Here is an 18,645-nt window from a genome sequence, read left to right on the forward strand (position 1 = left end):
TAGGCTCCAAAATCACTGCAGGTGGTGACTGCAGCCATATCAGAAAATGATTGCTTCTTGGCAGGAAGTGATGACAAGCCTAGACAGTGTGTTGAAAAGCAGAGACATTACTCTGCTGACAAAGATCCGTATAGTCAAGGCTATGGTCTTCCCAGTGGTCATGTATGACTGTGAGAGCTCGACCATAAAGAAGGCAGAATACCAAAGAATCGATGCCATCGAACTGTGGTGCTGGAGAAGTCTTCTGAAAGTCCCTTGGACAGCAAGAAGATCAAAGCAGTCAATCTTAAGGGAGATCAATCCTGAATATTCACTGGAAGGACTGATGCTAAAGCTGAAGCTCCAGTATTTTGGTCATCTGATGCGAACATACGACTAATTGGAAAAGTCCCTGATGCTGCAAAAGATTGAAGGCAGAAGAAGAGAGCATCAGAGGATGAGATGGCTGGTCAGCATCACTGATGCAATGAACATGAACTTAGGCAAACTCCGGGCGATGGAGAGGGACAGGGAGGCCTGGCATGCTGCAGTCCATGGGAGTCCAAGAATAACCCATGGGAGAATGAAGCATTCTGCTCTTAAGAGTCAGAAAAGTAACTTTTCAAAGTAACTTTGAAACTTATAAGTCTGATTCCTGAATAAACAAAAGTGCCTACATGATCCTGTTAAGACTATGCTTTCACAAATATCTTTGTTTTCTTCCCTCTCTTATCCCTTTATCATGTAAGATATATTGACTTTACATTCACAGTATTTAAATACAGTTAACTTTACATCATAGCAAGTTAAAGGATATCAAAGAGTGAAATAACCATCACTCAAGGACTTTTCCCCTTCTGAGGAAAAGATTAGTAGATCTTTAGCTGCATGAAGGACAGCTATATTATGTTATGAGGATGTATGATCTTGTCATCGTCTTTATCTGAGACTCAGTTTAAAGACCTGCATATGGATGGCACAATGACAAGAAGTAGATTGGGATAGTTAATTTTATGTGTTAACTTGGTTAGGTTGTGGTACCCAGCCATTTGGACAAACACCAGTCTAAATGTTGCCGTTGTCTAAATGTTGTCTAAAGGTTATTTTTTAGATGTGATTAACATTTTAATCAATACACATTATCCTCCAAAATGTGCATGGGCCTTATTCAATTAGTTGAAGGGCAAAGATTGAGATTTCTTAAAAGAAGGAAATCAGTCTCAAACTTTTACCTGAATTTCCAGCCTACTAGCTTACCCTACAAATTTCAGACTTACCAGCTCCAACAATTGCATGAGCCAATTACTGAAAACTCAAATAATCAATGGATCAACCAATCTCTCTCTTCCTCTCTCCCAATCCCCAAATGTGTTCTATTAACTCTGTAGAACCCTAATACAGTTCACAAAATATGTCATAATCATTTAACATCTACTTGGAAAAAAAAAAAAAGACAGCTCAACTTCCTGAAGAGTCTGTAAGAATTCACCACAAAATGATAGTGTTGGCAACACGTTTACACAGATTTCAAAGCAATTTAAACTGCTCTAATCCCAAAAGAAAGCTGGTCCATAAAAACTGAAAGAGAAAAAAAAAACTGTAAAATACTGTGCATAATATACTATTATTTGTCAAAAAGAAAGGGATTTTTCTCAAAAGGAATAAGTTGAGAATTTAGTAACAGTGGCTGTCAGCGGGGAAAGAAATTGGGTAAGGTAGAAGAGAAAAAGATTTTTCTTTTTTTGAAAATCATGTATATATATATATGATTTGTTAAAACATTATATACAATTGATCAAAATAAACTGAAAACCTAGACTAGTGTTATATCCATATAAGTAAAGCATAATTTACAGATAAGTTTATGTAACCCTCAATAAAGTTACAAAATGGGTTATAGTAGAAAATTTCAACAGTTGTGATGTAGAATCAATGTTTTAAAACATATGAATATGCCCAATTTTGTACTCTGAATGAGTAACAAATTGGGAATTCCTTTAAAGCATGCCTCGTTATCAACTTTTTTCTTTAACTTTTTTTTTTAATTCATTTATTTTAATTGGAGGCTAATTACTTTACAATATTGTGGTAGTTTCTACCAAACATTCACAGGAATCAGCCATGGGTGTACATGTGTTCCCCATCCTGAACCCCCTCCCACCTCCCGCCCCATCCCATCCCTCAGGATCATCCCAGTGCACCAGCACCCTGTCTCATGCATCAAACCTGGACTGCTGATGTACTTCACATATGATAATATACATGTTTCAATGCTATTCTCTCAAATCATCCCACCCTCGCCTTCTCCCACAGAGTCTAAAAGTCTGTTCTTTACATCTGTGAGTCCTGCTGTCTCACATATAGGTTCATCGTTACCATCTTTCTAAATTCCATATATGTGTGTTAATATACTGTATTGGTGCTTTTCTTTCTGACTTACTTCGCTCTGTATAATAGGCTCCAGTTTCATCCACCTCATTAGAACTGATTCAAATGCAAAAAATATGGAACGCTTCACGAATCTGCATGTCCTTCTTGCACAGGGGCCATGCTAATCTTCTCTGTCTCGTTCCAATTTTAGTGTATGTGCTGCCGAAGCAAACACATCTTTAACTTTTTATTTCGTACTGTGGTATGGCTGATTAACAAACAATATTGTGATGGTTTCAGGTGAATAGCAAAGCCCTTGTTATCAACTTCTAAGGAATAATTTTATAACTATCTTTTAAAGTTTCAACAGCTGAATTAACTCATAATTTAGTTATTCTGTTCAACTGCATGCTATTCAAAATATAATAAACACTTAATGAACCGTGAGTTTACAGATACAGTTTCCTTTTAAAAATGAAACACCAAGTACTTTTTGTAGCCATCTAACCTATTTTTTTTATTCTTTTCTTGGCTGTACCTCATGGCTTCCAGGATCTCAGTTTCCCAACCATGGACTGAATGTAGGCCACAGCCATGAAAGCCCAGAATCCTAATCACTAGGCCACCAGGAAACTCCCCTACCTTTTTTTTTAAACTCTAAAAAAGATCTAAACCTCGTATCTTCATCAGAAAAAAGTAAAAAGCATTTATTTCATTATCCTACTTACTGGTGCCATCTCCATGTTATTAATCTGAGCCTCATGAAAGCCTCCATCTGACATAACTTCTTCTTCTGTTTCTTCTTCTGCTGTAGCAACATTTCTTCTCTTGAATAACTGAAAAATAAAAGATTGTTACTAAACTAAAATAACACAAGGTAGTTCAACATTCAAACACTAGGCACCCCACTTTTAAAAGGCAATAAAGACGGAGCTTTTTGAAAATCATTTTTAAAATTCTAATGTTTGTGCCTCCTTCAACCTTTCTGATGAGGAACTATTTCAGAATTCTCCAGTCTTATAATCTAATGCAATTAACTACTACAAGATATTGAAAGGTTGTTGTTGAATCACGCAAAGACACCGGGATTCTTGGCCCCCGGAGGAGAAGAATTCAATCCGGGGCCAGAGACGAGGCTTGATTACTCAGAGCTTTTGAAGTTTTATTAAAGTATAAAGGAGATAGAGAAAGCTTCTGACATAGGCATCAGAAGGGGGCAGAAGAGTACCCCCCCGCTAGTCTTCAGCTGGACGTTATATAGTCACTAGCAGTCTGCTAATGAAAGAAAGGAATGTCTTAAAATTCAGAATGGCACCAGGCCCCTCACCCATAAGATGCATTTTGGAATAATCTTGGCACCAAATGGTTTATCCTGGGCCATAAAATGATTAACTTGAATCTTGAAGAAGGGCAGACCACCAAATAAATAGTTTCATTTACATAGATTAGGGGAACAATATCTGAGTATAACATACTGGTTTGTCAAGTAGGTTTTGAGCCAAGAGGCGGAACTCTGACTTGAAGACAGAGTCTGGAGATAAATGCATAGTACATTAGCATAGCTTAAGATAAACATTTCCATAAGAAAAAGGCACTGGTTATCTCTAGGTTTGAGAATAGTTAACTTCAGGTGAAACCAGGTGTCCTTATGGCAACACAGTATTTTAAGAGAAACCTCCTTTTAAATTTGTATAGAGAAGGAAAAAATATTGCTAGTTTGTTTCCTCCTGCCGCTTAAGAGAGATAAAAATGTCTGACACTTGCAGGCTATTTCCTCCTTTTGGAGACCCTTGGCCTTCCTGCCTGTTACCCTCTTAATATTATCACCAACACTTGATGAGGTAAAACTTACCAATAGAGGCCTGACACTACACGACACATAAAAAAGTAAAGTTGAAAAAGAAGCAGGGCATGCTTGGTCATTTCACTCCTTAAGTAGTTGACAGGACAGACGTACCAATACATCAGGAAAAATAGGATAAAAATGCTGCTGCTAAGTCGCTTCAGTCGTTCGTGTCTGACTGTGCGACCCCATAGACGGCAGCCCACGAGGCTCCCCGGTCCTCGGGATTCTCCAGGCAAGAACACTGGAGTGGGTTGCCATTTCCTTCTCCAATGCATGAAAGTGAAAAGTGAAAGTGAAGTCGCTCAGTCGTCCGACTCTTCACGACCCCATGGACTGCAGCCTACCAGGCTCCTCTGCCCATGGGATTTTCCAGGCAAGAGTACTGGAGTGGGCTGCCATTGCCTAACTTAATACCTCCCTCCTAATCCTAATGGATGGTGGATAAAGATTTCCTGACCTTCCCAATCTGTCCAGCAACCAATGATGACAAATGATGACTGCTTGAACGCTACTTTTAAAGCACCTATTAATTTGTGGAGGCAAAGGAGAATAGTTCTAATTAAAAGAAACCCACTACAGTGCCTTCCATTACATACTAGGAAGTACACTTATTCATCAAGCCATGGTAGAGTAACAACAACTTATCCTCTCGCCCTATATGACTAAAAAAAGCAGACAAAATCCCTAAAATAATAGTTATCAGACACCAGATTACAGGCAACAGAGGCAGTGATCCTTCAGAAGAAGAGAAACAAGATTAGTCCTATTGCCTCAGATTGCCTGGATGGAGTTTCTAGGCTACAGCAGTTAGAGTGAACCTAACAGGGTCAAGCAGCCCCCTCAATTGAGATGGCATTCAGAACCAAGGAGGCCAAGATATCTACAATCTAAAGGCAGGTTATTTAAGACAAAGAAATCAACCAAAAGAAAGAACTCCAAAACCTGCAGAAGGTTCCCCTTAATTAGCTTTGTACTGACAAGCACAGGTGGTATGAGGAAAAAGTCAAAAGCTGGAAAAGAAATTGCCTTCAAGGAGCATGCAGAACAATTTTAGAGGTCACACAGGTTAAGAAATCATTCATGTTTCACCTGGCTGGAATAGAAAAGTGAATAATTCCCTGGTGGCTCATATGGTAAAGAGCTCACCTGCAATACTGGAGATCCAAGTTCCATCCCTGGGTTGGGAAGACCTAATATTTGGGGCACTGAGTAGAATACTCAGAAGGGTATCGACTCAGCAGAAAGGTAAATTAGTCCTAGATTATATATGCAAACTGGTTTCAAGTAACTTAACTACATGCAATGACAAATTCAGAGAATTATACATATTAAAAGAATACAAAAACTCAAACAACAGGAGGTAAAAATCACAATGCTCTGTATTCAATCAATAACTACAAGCACACAAGAAGAAAAGACTACCTATGAGGAAAAGAAAAGGCAATCATATCAATCAAAATCACCTAGAAAAGCAAAAGATGGCAGAACTAGACAAGGAGTTAAAATAGTTATAAATATATTCCATATGTTCAACACTACAAAAAAGTATAAACATGATGAGAGATTTTTTAAAAATATTTTAAAAAAGCAAATCAAACACCTAGATATAAAAAATACAATTTGGGTGTGATTAAGAGCAGATACTGTAGAAGAAAAGATTAGGGAATCTAAGGACATCACAAAATAAAAGAGATGGAAAAAAAGGCTGAGAAAATATGTACAAAATGTAAGTCAGCTGTGTGACATCAAGTACTTACTGTACTTGCAACTGGAGCCTCAAGGTGGGGGTAGGGGAATAAATTTGGAAAATCAGTGGCCAAAACTTTTCCAAATCTGTGAAAAATACAAACCCACAAATCCAAAATCTCTAAGAACTCCAGGAAGAAATATGAAGAAAACATGATAGGACATTATATCAAACTGTTTACACTCAGGAATAAAAAGATAAAAGACAAAGTAGCCAAAGGTAAAAGACATTTCACAAGCAGGGAAACAAAGGTAAGACCAACAGAAAACTTGCTGCTGGAAACAATGGAAGCCGCTGAGTGTGGATCAAACACATTTAAAGTATCAAAAGAGACTCTGGTATAGCCACTGCAGAAGTTCCTCAAAAAATGAAACAAGAATGAAATTTTGCTATTTGCAAGAAAGTGGATGAACCTAGAGAGGATTATGCTTAGTGAAATAAGTCAGAAAGAAAGACAATAGATACTCTATGTTATCACTTATATGTAGAATCTAAAACAAAAAACAAATATCAAAGGAGAAAGAGACTCACAGATGGAAAAAAAATTATCTATCCTTCCTACAAATATCATATACCAATGTTAGCTATGGTCATGATGTACACTGTATCCCTAGCATTTATGTATCTTGGACCTGGAAGTTTGTACCTTTGGATCACTTTCCTCCAATTCTCCCTCCCCTAATCATCCACCTCTGGTAACTACAAGTCTGATCTCTTTTTCTAGGAGTTCAGGTTTTTTGTCTTTTAGATTCCACATATAAATATGTGTCTTTCTCTGGCTTATCTCACTCCACACAATGCCTTCAAAGTCCATCCTTGCTGTCTCAAAAAATCAGTTTTAAAAAAGAAACTACCAAAACAATCATGATTTATTTACCATATAAGTTGTACATACCATATAAACTTATATACCATGAAATTGTCAACATGGGAAAAGTTGGCTGTCTACAACTTTTATCAACTTGCTTACTTTACAAGATATTTCTTTAAAAACATCAAGCAAACCTTCATTCTTTATTATTACAGTTTAAACTTTTTAGCAGCATTATGTTACCTACTCACATTGAGTTAGCAAGATTCTGCTTATTTCAAAATATTTTAATAGTAACTATAAATTTCATCTTTTTATACATAAAAAAATATAAAACTGGCTCAATCAGAATGACATCAACTAATAAATTTAAAATTTTGTTCTACTGGCATCAAATAAACAAAGGTCATTTATATAGTGCCTCCTAAATAACAGATACTAAGTACTAGTCTGCTGAAAGGAAAGCTCTAACAGCTCTGCTGTTATCTTCTGTGTACTTGGCAGCATTAATTTCTGTCCTACCCTCAAATCTAGCTGCACAGCTGGCCAAAGCCTGTGTCTTTTCCCGATAGATGACTGAGCAACTGTGGAAAGAGAAACAGTACTTAAATGAATTTTTACTGATGTTTACTATTTTACAAATTAGGCATGAAACAAGTACTGCTGTGATAGTAAGAAGCCTAATTTGCTTTACCAGTTCTCCCTACATAAGATGGCACATATGAAACAACAAAATTAAAATTTTAAATACAATAATATTCCAAAACCCTATCATACAAATGTATTAAGGCCCTATCACAGTTCCAGATGTCATACAATGAAGATGACAGAACATCAACTACAAAGGTTTTTAGTCAGGTAAATGGGATCATACTTGCCACTGACAGAGAATCTGCTTTCAGACAATTAAATATGAAAAACTTATTTTGTTTATATAAATTTTACAATGAAGTCCAATAACATGAAGTTCCTATCACCAAGAAGAAAACAGTATAAAATAAATACTGTTATTCGCAGACTGCCATTACATCATCTTCAAATGGCTTTATGCTAAATATAACGCATAGTCTACTGGTTATATTCAGATCTATACTTGCTCTTGTGTGCATACATACATGTAATTCATATTTACATGTGAATATGTAACAGTGCTGTTACCCCCAAATAGTACAATTTATCCCCAAAATAGAAGCTAAGTAAGAGCTCATCCAAAGAAAAGGTTCCACTTCAAATAAGACACAGAGATGAATAAAGATGCAACAAGAAACCAAGAGAAATGCATTCTTTTATGAATAAGTGGTTGCTTTCAAAAGATGGTAAAGCAGACTGTTAAGAACTTAATTTGCTGTACCTGGACTTCAAATAATTGGATTATCCAGTGCAGTGTTATGCAAAAGAATAGTGTATGTTGAATAACTCAGTGTAACTGTAAAATATTTATAACAGATTACCTATGAGATTACCTATTTCTCATGTATGAAGGGTACTGACTATTCACCTTCCTTTTATGGAGCTTTTTATAGTGTGGGGGTCAAATGGTCCTTCCAAACTGAAGTCTTAGCCAAAAAAAATAAATAAATAAAACAACCTAAGTGCTCTACCTTTAATTTCCTGGCCAAAAGTGATGGACCATTTGTCCTAAGGATTTTTAGAGAAAGGTAAAATGATGGTGAGTGTCAGATTCTCCTGCAGATGTTCTAAGGTTAAAAATGATCAAAATCCTTGTCCTAAATGTCATTATGAATAATACAGAATTTAGGGGTGAAAAGACTGACTTCTTGAAATTCTGTTTAAAATACTAGGTACTAAAGAAATATGAAGATAGACACAAAGCAAGTACAGCAAACTGTTGACAAACAATGAACCCAAAGAATGGGTTTATGAGATTCATTATCTATTCTTTATTTCTGTACATGTTGATAAATTTTCAAATTAAACTTTAGAAGGAAAAGCAAGGGACTAATTCTCAAATTGGTCACTTGAGAATTCATTAATACACACACAGAATCTTAAAAGAAATTGTAACTTTAGAAAAATAAAACAAACAGGCCAAAATATTAAGTAGTAATTAAATAGTAATTGGGAACATGAGAACCTCATTCTTATATTCTACTTTACATCACCTCCACTCCCATACCCCTAAAATAAGTTGATTTTATTGTTGGGAGGGGGATATACATATATATTACACATTACTAAAATTAAGATACAGGAAGGTGCAGCCAGGATTGAAACAGAACATTAAGTTCTTTAAGAAAAATTAGTATGGGTAAAGGACTTACCTGCTCTTCTCTTTTCTGTTTACGTAACTGTAGTCCTTCTTCCTCCCTCCTCCTGCGCATCTCATCAGGATTCAGGGACTTATTTTTGTAACTTTTCAGGCGAAAGTTCTCCTTTCCTGGGGTAGTCATGATTTCTACAAAAATGAGAGGAAAGAGAGGAGCTTAGCTTACTAGGAATCCTAGAGCTCTGTTACTTTAATAGTTCACTTTTTTAAACATATAAATGCCCAGGAATGTCTAAAAGCTAAACAGCTTTATTAAAGTCTGCAATTCAGTGTCTTTTAGCATATTCACAATTATATGCAATCAACACCAGTCAATTTTAAAAGATTTTCACCACCTCAAAAAGCTATTGCTTCTAGTCTGGATATTTCATATGAATTGAATATGTCTGATCTTCTGTGAATGGTTTCTTCCACTTAGTATAGTATTTTCAAAGCTCATCCAAGTTTTAGCATATATTAGTACTTTATTCCTTTTTGACTGAATAATATCCCATTGTATAGATATACTCCATTATATTTATCCACTCATCAAATGATGGACATTCGGGTTCTTTCCATTTTTTTGGCTACTCTGAAAAGTGCTTCCATAAACATTTATGGACAAGTTTTTATGCAGATCTGTTATCATTTCTCTTGGGTACATATCTATATACTCCATTTAATCATTTCAAGAAGTGCCAAACTATTTTTCCAAAGTGGCTGCACCATTTTACATTTACAAAAGCAGTGTACAAGGGTTGCCAATTTCTCCACATCCTCACCAACACCTGCTATCACAACTTTTTTTTTAAACTGAAGGATCAGTTCAGTTCAGTCACTCAGTCGTGTCCGACCCTTTGCGACCCCATGAATTGCAGCACGCCAGGGCTCCCTGTCCATCACCAACTCCCGGAGTTCACTCAGACTCATGTCCATCGAGTCAGTGATGCCATCCAGCCATCTCATCCTCTGTCATCCTCTTCTCCTCCTGCCCGCAATCCCTCCCAGCATCAGAGTCTATTCCAATGAGTCAACTCTTCACATGAGGTGGCCAAAGTACTGGAGTTTCAGCTTTAGCATCATTCCTTCCAAAGAAATCCCAGGGCTGATCTCCTTCAGAATGGACTGGTTGGATCTCCTTGCAGTCCAAGGGACTCTCAAGAGTCTTCTCCAACACCACAGTTCAAAAGCATCAATTCTTCGACACTCAGCTTTCTTCACAGTCCAACTCTCACATCCATACATGACCACTGGAAACACCATAGCCTTGACTAGACGGACCTTTGTTGGCAAAGTAATATCTCTGCTTTTGAATATGCTATCTAGGTTGGTCGTAACTTTCCTTCCAAGGAGTAAGCGTCTTTTAATTTCATGGTTGCAGTCACCATCTGCAGTGATTTTGGAGCCCCCAAAAATGAAGTCTGACACTGTTTCCCCATCTGTTTCCCATGAAGTGATGGGACGAGATGCCATGATCTTAGTTTTCTGAATGTTGAGCTTTAAGCCAACTTTTTCACTCTCCTCTTTCACTTTCATCAAGAGGCTTTTTAGTTCCTCTTCACTTTCTGCCATAAGGGTGGTGTCATCTGCATATCCGAGGTTATTGATATTTCTTCCGGCAATCTTGATTCCAGCTTGTGCTTCTTCCAGCCCAGCATTTCTCATGATGTACTCTGCATAGAAGTTAAATAAGCAGGGTGACAATATACAGCCTTGACGTACTCCTTTTCCTGTTTGGAACCAGTCTGTTGTTCCATGTCCAGTTCTAACTGCTGCTTCCTTAACTGAAGGATAGTTGATTTACAAAATTTTGTTAGTTTCGGGTATATAGCAAAGTATCACAACCTTTTGATTCTAGCCATTCTAGTGGGATAGATGTCTTTAAATCCGTTTGCCAATTATACATCCTCCATAAAAATTTCTATTCAGATTCTTTGCCCATTTTTAAATTGGGTTGTCGTTTTTACCACAGAGCTGTAAGAGTTCTTTATTCTACATAGAAGTCCCTGTCAGATATATGACTTGATAATATTTTCTTCCATTTTACAGGTTGTCAAATTTTCACTTTCTTGATAGTATACTTTGTAATTTTTTAAATTTTATTTTTAGCCGCATCAGGTCTTCCGTTGCAGCACACAGGCTTCTCTCTATTGGCAGTACAGACTTAGTTGCCCTGCAGCATGTGGGATACCTCAGTTCCCTAATGAGGGATTGAACCTGTATCTCCTGCAATGGAAGGTGGGTTCTTAACTACTGGACCACCAGGGTAGTCCCAATGTTATACTTTGAAGCACAAAAGTTTTTAATGTTCTTAGTGCCATACTTAGCAATTCTTAACCCTCAGTTTCATTCTAAGAGTTTTAGAGTCTTATCTCTTAAATTTAGGTTTGTCAACCATTTTAAGTATGGTTTGACATTAAGGATCCAACTACATTATTTTGCATATGGCTACCAGTTGTTCCAGCACTAATGAAAAATGAAAAACCATTCTTTCTCTTTTGTATAGTCTTGATGCGCTTGCTGAAAATCAGTCAATTACAGATTATTTCTCACCTTTCAATTCTATTCCCTTGATGTGTATGTGTATCCTTGTGCCAATTCCACAAAGCCTTGATTACCAATTTTTTTAAAGTAAGTCTTAACATCATGAAGTATGAATCATATTTTATTCATTTTTTTTTTTTTAAACTGTTTTGACTCACCTGGACGGAGGGATACACTGTGAGTGTATTCCATGTGACTATTAGAATTCCATGTGACTTTTAGAATCAGTCTGTCAAGTTCTACAAGTCAGGTGGCACTCCAATATGAACTGCATGGAATAAGTAAATCAATTTGGGGAGTGAGTAAAGTGAAGTCCTCAGTCGTGTCCGACTCTTCGAGACCCCATGGACTGCAGCCTACCAGGCCCTTCCGTCCACGGGATTTTTCCAAGCAAGAGTACTGAAGTGGTTGCCATTGCCTTCTCCAAGAAATATCATGAGAGTTGCTGTATTTCTCTAATGCTTACTTTAGGTACAGACATACTAACATGGAGCTAAAATGCATGTGTATGTTTGTGTGTGTTAGTTGCTCAGTGGTGTCCAACTCTCTGTGACCCCATGGACTGTAGCCTGCCAGGTTCCCCAGTCCATGGGATTCTCCAGGCAAGAATACTGGAGTGGGTTGCCATGCCCTTCTCCAAAAGTTGGGGAGTACTGCCACCTTAATGTTAATCTTCCAACCCATGAAGACAATTTTTTTTTTATTTAGATATTTAATGTCTTTCAACAAAGTCTTGTAGTTTTCAGAGTATATTACATTTGTTAAATTTACTAAGTATTTTTATGTGTAGATGGAATTATTTTAATTTCACCTTTGAATTGTTCATAACAAATCTATATAAATACAATCAATTTATATATGTTGATTTTTGTATCCCACAATCTTGCAGAACTGAACTTGTTAATGCTAGTATTTTATTAGTGGATTCTTTAGGATTTTTTGCATACAAGATCATGTCATCTGCCAGAGACAGTTTTGCTACTTTCATTCCAATTCCTTTTCTTCTTCTTGCATAACTGCCATGATCAGAACTTCCAATACAATGTCATATAGAAGTGGAGAGTCGACAATCTTGTCTTACATTCCCGATCCTACGAGAATGTATCCAGTATTTCAACACCAAGTGTGATGTCACCTTCCAAATTTTCATAGATGTTCTTTTTATCACGTGTAGGAAGTTCATTCTTTTTTTTTTTTTTTTTTGGAAGTTCTTTCTTAATGCGTAGTTTTTTTCATGCTTTTTGTTTTGATCAGTAAAGGGTATTAGAATTTTGTCAAAAAAATTTTTCCATCTGTTGCAAAAACTTTCGTTTTTTATTTACTGATATATTACATAATTGGTTTGTGAACCTTACATTTCTGGGATAAATGCCACTTGGTCATGCTGTATAAATCTTTTTATGTGTTGCTGACTTTATTTGCTAGTACTTTATTGAGAATTTTTGTGTTCATATTCATAAGAGATATTGGTCTGTACTCCCCTTATGATGTCCTCAGCACCAGGGTAATATTAGCTTTATAAAATATGTTGGGAAGTATTCCTCCTTTCAGTTTTTTCCAAGAGTTGGTGAAGAATTAGTCAATTCTTTAAACGTTTGGCAGAATTCAGCAGGCTAGGGCTTTTCTTTGCAGGTTTTATGATTAATCCAATCTCTTCACTTGTTGCAGGTCTACTCAGATTATGTTTCAGTTTTAGTCTTTCCAAAAGAACGTGTCCATTTTATCTAAGTTATGTGTCCATTTTTCCTAAGCTATAAAACTTTCTGGAGTAGGAAATGGCAACCCACTTCAGTATTCTTGCTGGAAAATTTCATGGACACAGGAGCCTGATGGGGTACAGTCCATGGGGTCACCAAGAGTCAGACACCACTAAGCATGCACAAATGCATGTAACACTGGTACCAGCTGTTCATAAGATTCCTTTATCATCCTCTTATTTTTAGTTATGTTCCTTCTTTCATCTCTGACTCTAGTAATTTGAGTTTTCTTTCTCAACCTAGCTAAGGTTTCTCAATTTTGTTGGTCTTCTCAAAGAACCAGTTTTTGGCTTCCTTAATTTTCTCTACTGTTTTTCTATATTCCAGCTCATTAATTTTTACCTTTTTACTACTTCCATCCTTCTATTTTGCTCTTCTTTTTCCAGTGTCTTACTAAAGAAGGTTAGGTTATTGATTTGATATCTTTCCTCTTTCTTAATTTAGGCATTTATTGCTAGAAATTTCCCTCTAAGCACTGCTTTAGTTGTAGTCCCTAAGTTTTCTCAGGTGCTAACTTCATTTTCATTTATCTTAAAAGTATTTGCTGATTTTCCTTTCTTTTTCTTCTTTGACCCACAGACTATTTAGGAACATGTTCCTTAACTTCCACATATGAGTTCCCCAAATTCCTTTCTGCTTTCATTTCTAATTTCTTTTCACGGTGGTCAGAGAACATCCTTTGTACTATTTCAATCCTCTTAAATGTGTTAGGTTTGTCTTGGGGCCTAGCACGTGGTGTGTCCTAAAATATGTCCCACACGCACTAGAGAAGAATATATATGTTCTGCTGTTGCTAGGTGGTGATGTGTTCTATACACATCTGCTGGGTCTAGTTGGTTTATAGTGTTGTTTCTTTTTTTAATTTATTTATTGAAGGATATGGAGAAGGCAATGGCACCCCACTCCAGTACTCTTGCCTGGCAAATCCCATGGACAGAGGAGCCTGGTAGGCTGCAGTCCATGGGGTCGCTAACAGTTGGATATGACTACCGATTTCACTTTCACTCTTTACTTTCATGCATTGGAGAAGGAAATGGCAACCCACTCCAGTGTTCTTGCTTGGAGAATCCAAGGGACGGGGGAGCCTGGTGGGCTGCCGTCTATGGGGTCGCACAGAGTCGGACATGACTGAAGCGACTTAGCAGCAGCAGCAGCATTGAAGGATAATTGCTTTACAGAATTTTGTTGTTTTCTGTCAAACTTCAACATGAATCAGCCATAGGTATACATATATTCCCTCCCTTCTGAACCTCCCTCCCATCTCCCTCCCCATCCCACCCGTCTAGGTTGATTCAGAGCCCCTGTTTGAGTTTCCTGAGCCATATGGCAAACTCTCGTTGACCATCTATTGTACATATGGTAATGTAAGTCTCCATGTTACTTTTCCCATACATCTCACCCTCTCCACCCCTCTCATGTCCATATATAGTGTTGTTTCTTTGCTGACCTTATGCTAAGTGGTTCTGTCCATTATTGAAAGTACAGTAATTGAAGTCTCCCAACCACTATTGTTGAACTATTTCCTTTTCTTTTCTGTGTTTTTGCTTCATGTATTTTGATGCTATTATTAGGTACATATAATAACTTTGACCTATCTAGTGGATTGACCCTTTTATCACCATAAAGTGTCTCTCTTTATCTCTAGTAACATTGTTTTTTTTACTATAAATTTATTTAATTGGAGGCTAATTACAGCATTGTATTGGTTTTGCCATACATCAACATGAATCCACCACGGGTGTACACGTGTTCATTCTTTGTTTTAAAATCTATTCTGTTATTAGTATAGCCACTCACGGGTGTACACGTGTTCATTCTTTGTTTTAAAATCTATTCTGTTATTAGTATAGCCACTCCAGCTTCTTCCTATTTTTTTCCATACTTACACCTTTGATGTATCCGTATGTTTGAACTTAAAATATGTCTCAGGGATTTCCCTAGCAGTTCAGTGGTTAGGACTCCACACTTCCATTGTAGGGAGCATGGGTTCCATCTCCAGTTAAGGAACTAAGATCCCATGTGCCACGATGCAGCCAAAAAATAATATAAGGTAAATAACGTATGTCTCTTATAGACAGTATATAGTTGGATACAGTCTGACAATTTCTGCATTTCTAATTAAACTGTTTAATCAATTCATATTTAGTGTTATTACTGATACAGTTGGCGTGATGACTGCTTTTTCATTTTTTATTTTCTGTCTCATGTCTTTTGTTCCTCTATTACTGCTTTCTTTTGTAGTATTTTTTAATGAAGCACTTAAAAATTTCTATAGTGATTTTTCACTGTATTTTTTTGTTTTTTCCCCCTAAGAGTTGCTCAAGGGCTTTCCATACACTTTCACTTCTCAGAATCAGCTTCAGACTTAACACTCTTTAAATTCCAAGGACATATAGAAACATTATGTTATATAATTCTATCCCTTTTCCCATTTTATCATACTGTTGTTATATAATGTTACAAACCCAACAACAGTTATTACTACTTTATCATCTATGTTATTTCCTTAGCTTAACATAGGTTTGTTCCCACTCACCTACTCTGAGCTGTTATTAGCAGATACATTTCAAATATATTACATTTCTACAGGCCCAAGAATACATTACATTAAGGCCCCTACACATGAAGTTACAAGCTGCAAACATGTATTCACATGTCCAATCATGTAAGTTAGTTCACGTTCTGGTGTACACTGTCACATGTGTGCATCTGTTAAAAATGGTTGTGCTTCTGTGTATGTACTTCACTGTACTGTACTGTACGTTGCTGTTGTTCAGATGTACTGTATGTTGTCGTTGTTCAGTCGCTAAGTCATCTCCAACTCTATGGGACCTCATCGCCTGCAGCATGCCAAGCTTCCCTTTCCCAGTATCAGGGTCTTTTCCAAAAAGCTGGCTCAGTGTCATGTCAGGATGGCCAAGTGGTCTAAGGCACCAGACTCAAGATTCTATCTTCCAAAGAGCTGGCTCTTTGCATCAGGTGGCCAAAGTATTACAGCTTCAGCATCAGTCTTTCCAATGAACATTAAGGGCTGATTTCCTTAAGGATTTACTAGTCTGTTCTTCCTGTTGTCCAAGAGATTCTCAAGAGTCTTCTCTAGCACCACAATTCAAAAACATCAATTCTTTGGCACTCATTCTTCTTAGTATCTTTATTTCAAGCCCAGGATGTCCAGAAGCAAATGTAAAAGCAGCAGTGACATAAGCTGGTACTGCTAAGAAACTAAGTACCAAGCAATAATGATAGAAACAAAAGTGAAAATAACTGAGAGAGCAGAGGAAGTAACTTAAGAACTGAAGAGATTCACAATGCAGGAAACTGCAAGGGGATTTTCTTTATTTGAGAAAGCACTGTTAAGGTTTTGAGGCAAGGACACAAATGTAGAACAGTACATATGAAGGTTGCAACAGCTGTTCAGAATGCAATCCAGTGATACTGTGTCACCTACGACAAGAAGAACAGAGCTACTACCCAGACATGACTGGATAATTTTTTAAGAAGGTAGACTGAATGGAATCCAGCAAGGAACCAGAACCTGTGCCATCAATGTCAGGCGTGAGTAAAACTGCAGCATGCTTTCCATCTCCTACTGCTGACGATCCTTCAGCTCTACCATTTCCCACCTCCTCTCCCTACTCTAGTCAGCAACTCTTCTTTCCTGTTCCCTCAGTGCCAGCCCGTATGCCAGCTGTTGCACTTTATTATTGTACTTTTCAAGGTACTGTACTGAAGATTAAAAATGTTCATTTTTTTTGTTTTTCATGTATTATTTTTATGAAAAATATTATAAACGTATTACAGTATAGTACTGTTGATATAAAGATGGTTGTGTTAATTGTGTACCTAGACTAACTTTGTTGGACTTATGAACAAATTGGACTTATCAGAACAGAACTCATTTGTATGTAGGGGATTTACTGTACACACATTTTACACACCTGCTTTTAAAATCAGTTTTAAGAAAAGGGAAGGAAAAAATATGTGCTTTTACACTCTCTTTTCAGTTCAGTTCAGTTCAGTTCAGTTGCTCAGTCGTGTCCGACTCTTTGCGACCCCATGAATCGCAGCACGCCAGGCCTCCCTGTCCATCACCAACTCCCAGAGTTCACTCAGACTCATGTCCATCGAGTCAGTGATGCCATCCAGCCATCTCATTCTCTGTCGTCCCCTTCCCCTCCTGCCCCCAATCCCTCCCAGCATCAGAGTCTTTTTTCAATGAGTCAACTCTTCACATGAGGTGGCCAAAGTACTGGAGTTTCAGCTTTAGCATCATTCCTTCCAAAGAAATCCCAGGGCTGATCTCCTTCAGAATGGACTGGTTGGATCTCCTTGCAGTCCAAGGGACTCTCAAGAGTCTTCTCCAACACCACAGTTCAAAAGCATCAATTCTTCGGCACTCAGCCTTCTTAACAGTCCAACTCTCACATCCATACATGACCACAGGAAAAACCATAGCCTTGACTAGACGGACCTTTGTTGGCAAAGTAATGTCTCTGCTTTTGAATATGCTATCTAGGTTGGTCATAACTTTCCTTCCAAGGAGTAAGCATCTTTTAATTTCATGGCTGCAGTCACCATCTGCAGTGATTTTGGAGCCCCCAAAAATAAAATCTGACACTGTTTCCACTGTTTCCCCATCTATTTCCCATTAAAATTACATAATTACCTTTACTGGTGCTCTTTGTTCATGCAGACCACAACTACCACCTACAATCACTTGCTTTCAGCCTAAAGAACGTCCTATAGCCATCTTGCAAGTTAAGTGTGTCAGTAGCAAAGTCTCTCAGAAGGTGTATCTGGAAAGTATCATACCTTCATTTTTAAAAGACAGCTTTGCAAGATATAAAAAAATTGGGGTTAACAGTATTTGTCTATTACTCTACCACCTTCTGGACTTTGTTTCTGATGAGAAGTCAGCTATTTTTTTTTTTTTTTAAATCAGGGTTCTTCTAAGTAAATAATTGGCTGTTTTCCTCTCCTTTTCTTATTTTCAACAGTCACACTGACAGGTCCATTTGCAGATTTTCTTACATTGATCCTACTTGAAGTTCTTTGGGTTCTTTCGATGTATATGTAGGTCACTCTTTTTCTATAAGTTTGAGATGTTTTCAACCATTATCTCCATGAATACTTTTCCACTTTTTTTCTCCCCTTTTCTTCTTGTACTCTATGTACACTGTGATGCAGTTAATGGTGCCCCACATTCCTCTGAGGTGCTTTTCAATTTTATTCATTTTTTTCCTCTCCTTTCTTTGGATTTCTATAGATCTATTCCCAGTTCACTAATTCTATCTTTCCACCAGTTCAAATCTTACTATTGAGCCC

At 37.3% G+C, this 18,645-nt stretch overlaps 1 protein-coding gene and 1 non-coding gene across 3 annotated transcripts in view; both read right to left on the reverse strand.

Annotated features, from left to right (window-relative positions):
- Positions 1-18,645, reverse strand: part of KPNA1 (karyopherin subunit alpha 1) — a 71,140-nt gene that overhangs the window by 33,941 nt on the left and 18,554 nt on the right. Inside the window, exons 2-4 of one of the 2 annotated variants that reach the window (XM_015471547.3) lie at positions 11,722-11,831; positions 9,036-9,169; positions 3,078-3,185 (exon numbers count right to left, since the gene is read on the reverse strand). In XM_015471547.3, the coding sequence (XP_015327033.1) occupies positions 3,078-3,185; positions 9,036-9,169; positions 11,722-11,755 (276 nt within the window). In that variant the 5' untranslated portion in view covers positions 11,756-11,831. 2 annotated transcript variants of the gene reach the window in all.
- LOC112448371 (U6 spliceosomal RNA) lies at positions 2,478-2,584 on the reverse strand. The gene has a single exon (XR_003036750.1). It is a non-coding gene; the product is annotated as a U6 spliceosomal RNA (small nuclear RNA).

Source organism: Bos taurus, chromosome 1, assembly GCF_002263795.3.
Source record: "Bos taurus isolate L1 Dominette 01449 registration number 42190680 breed Hereford chromosome 1, ARS-UCD2.0, whole genome shotgun sequence".
Classification (NCBI taxonomy): Eukaryota; Metazoa; Chordata; class Mammalia; order Artiodactyla; family Bovidae; genus Bos; species Bos taurus.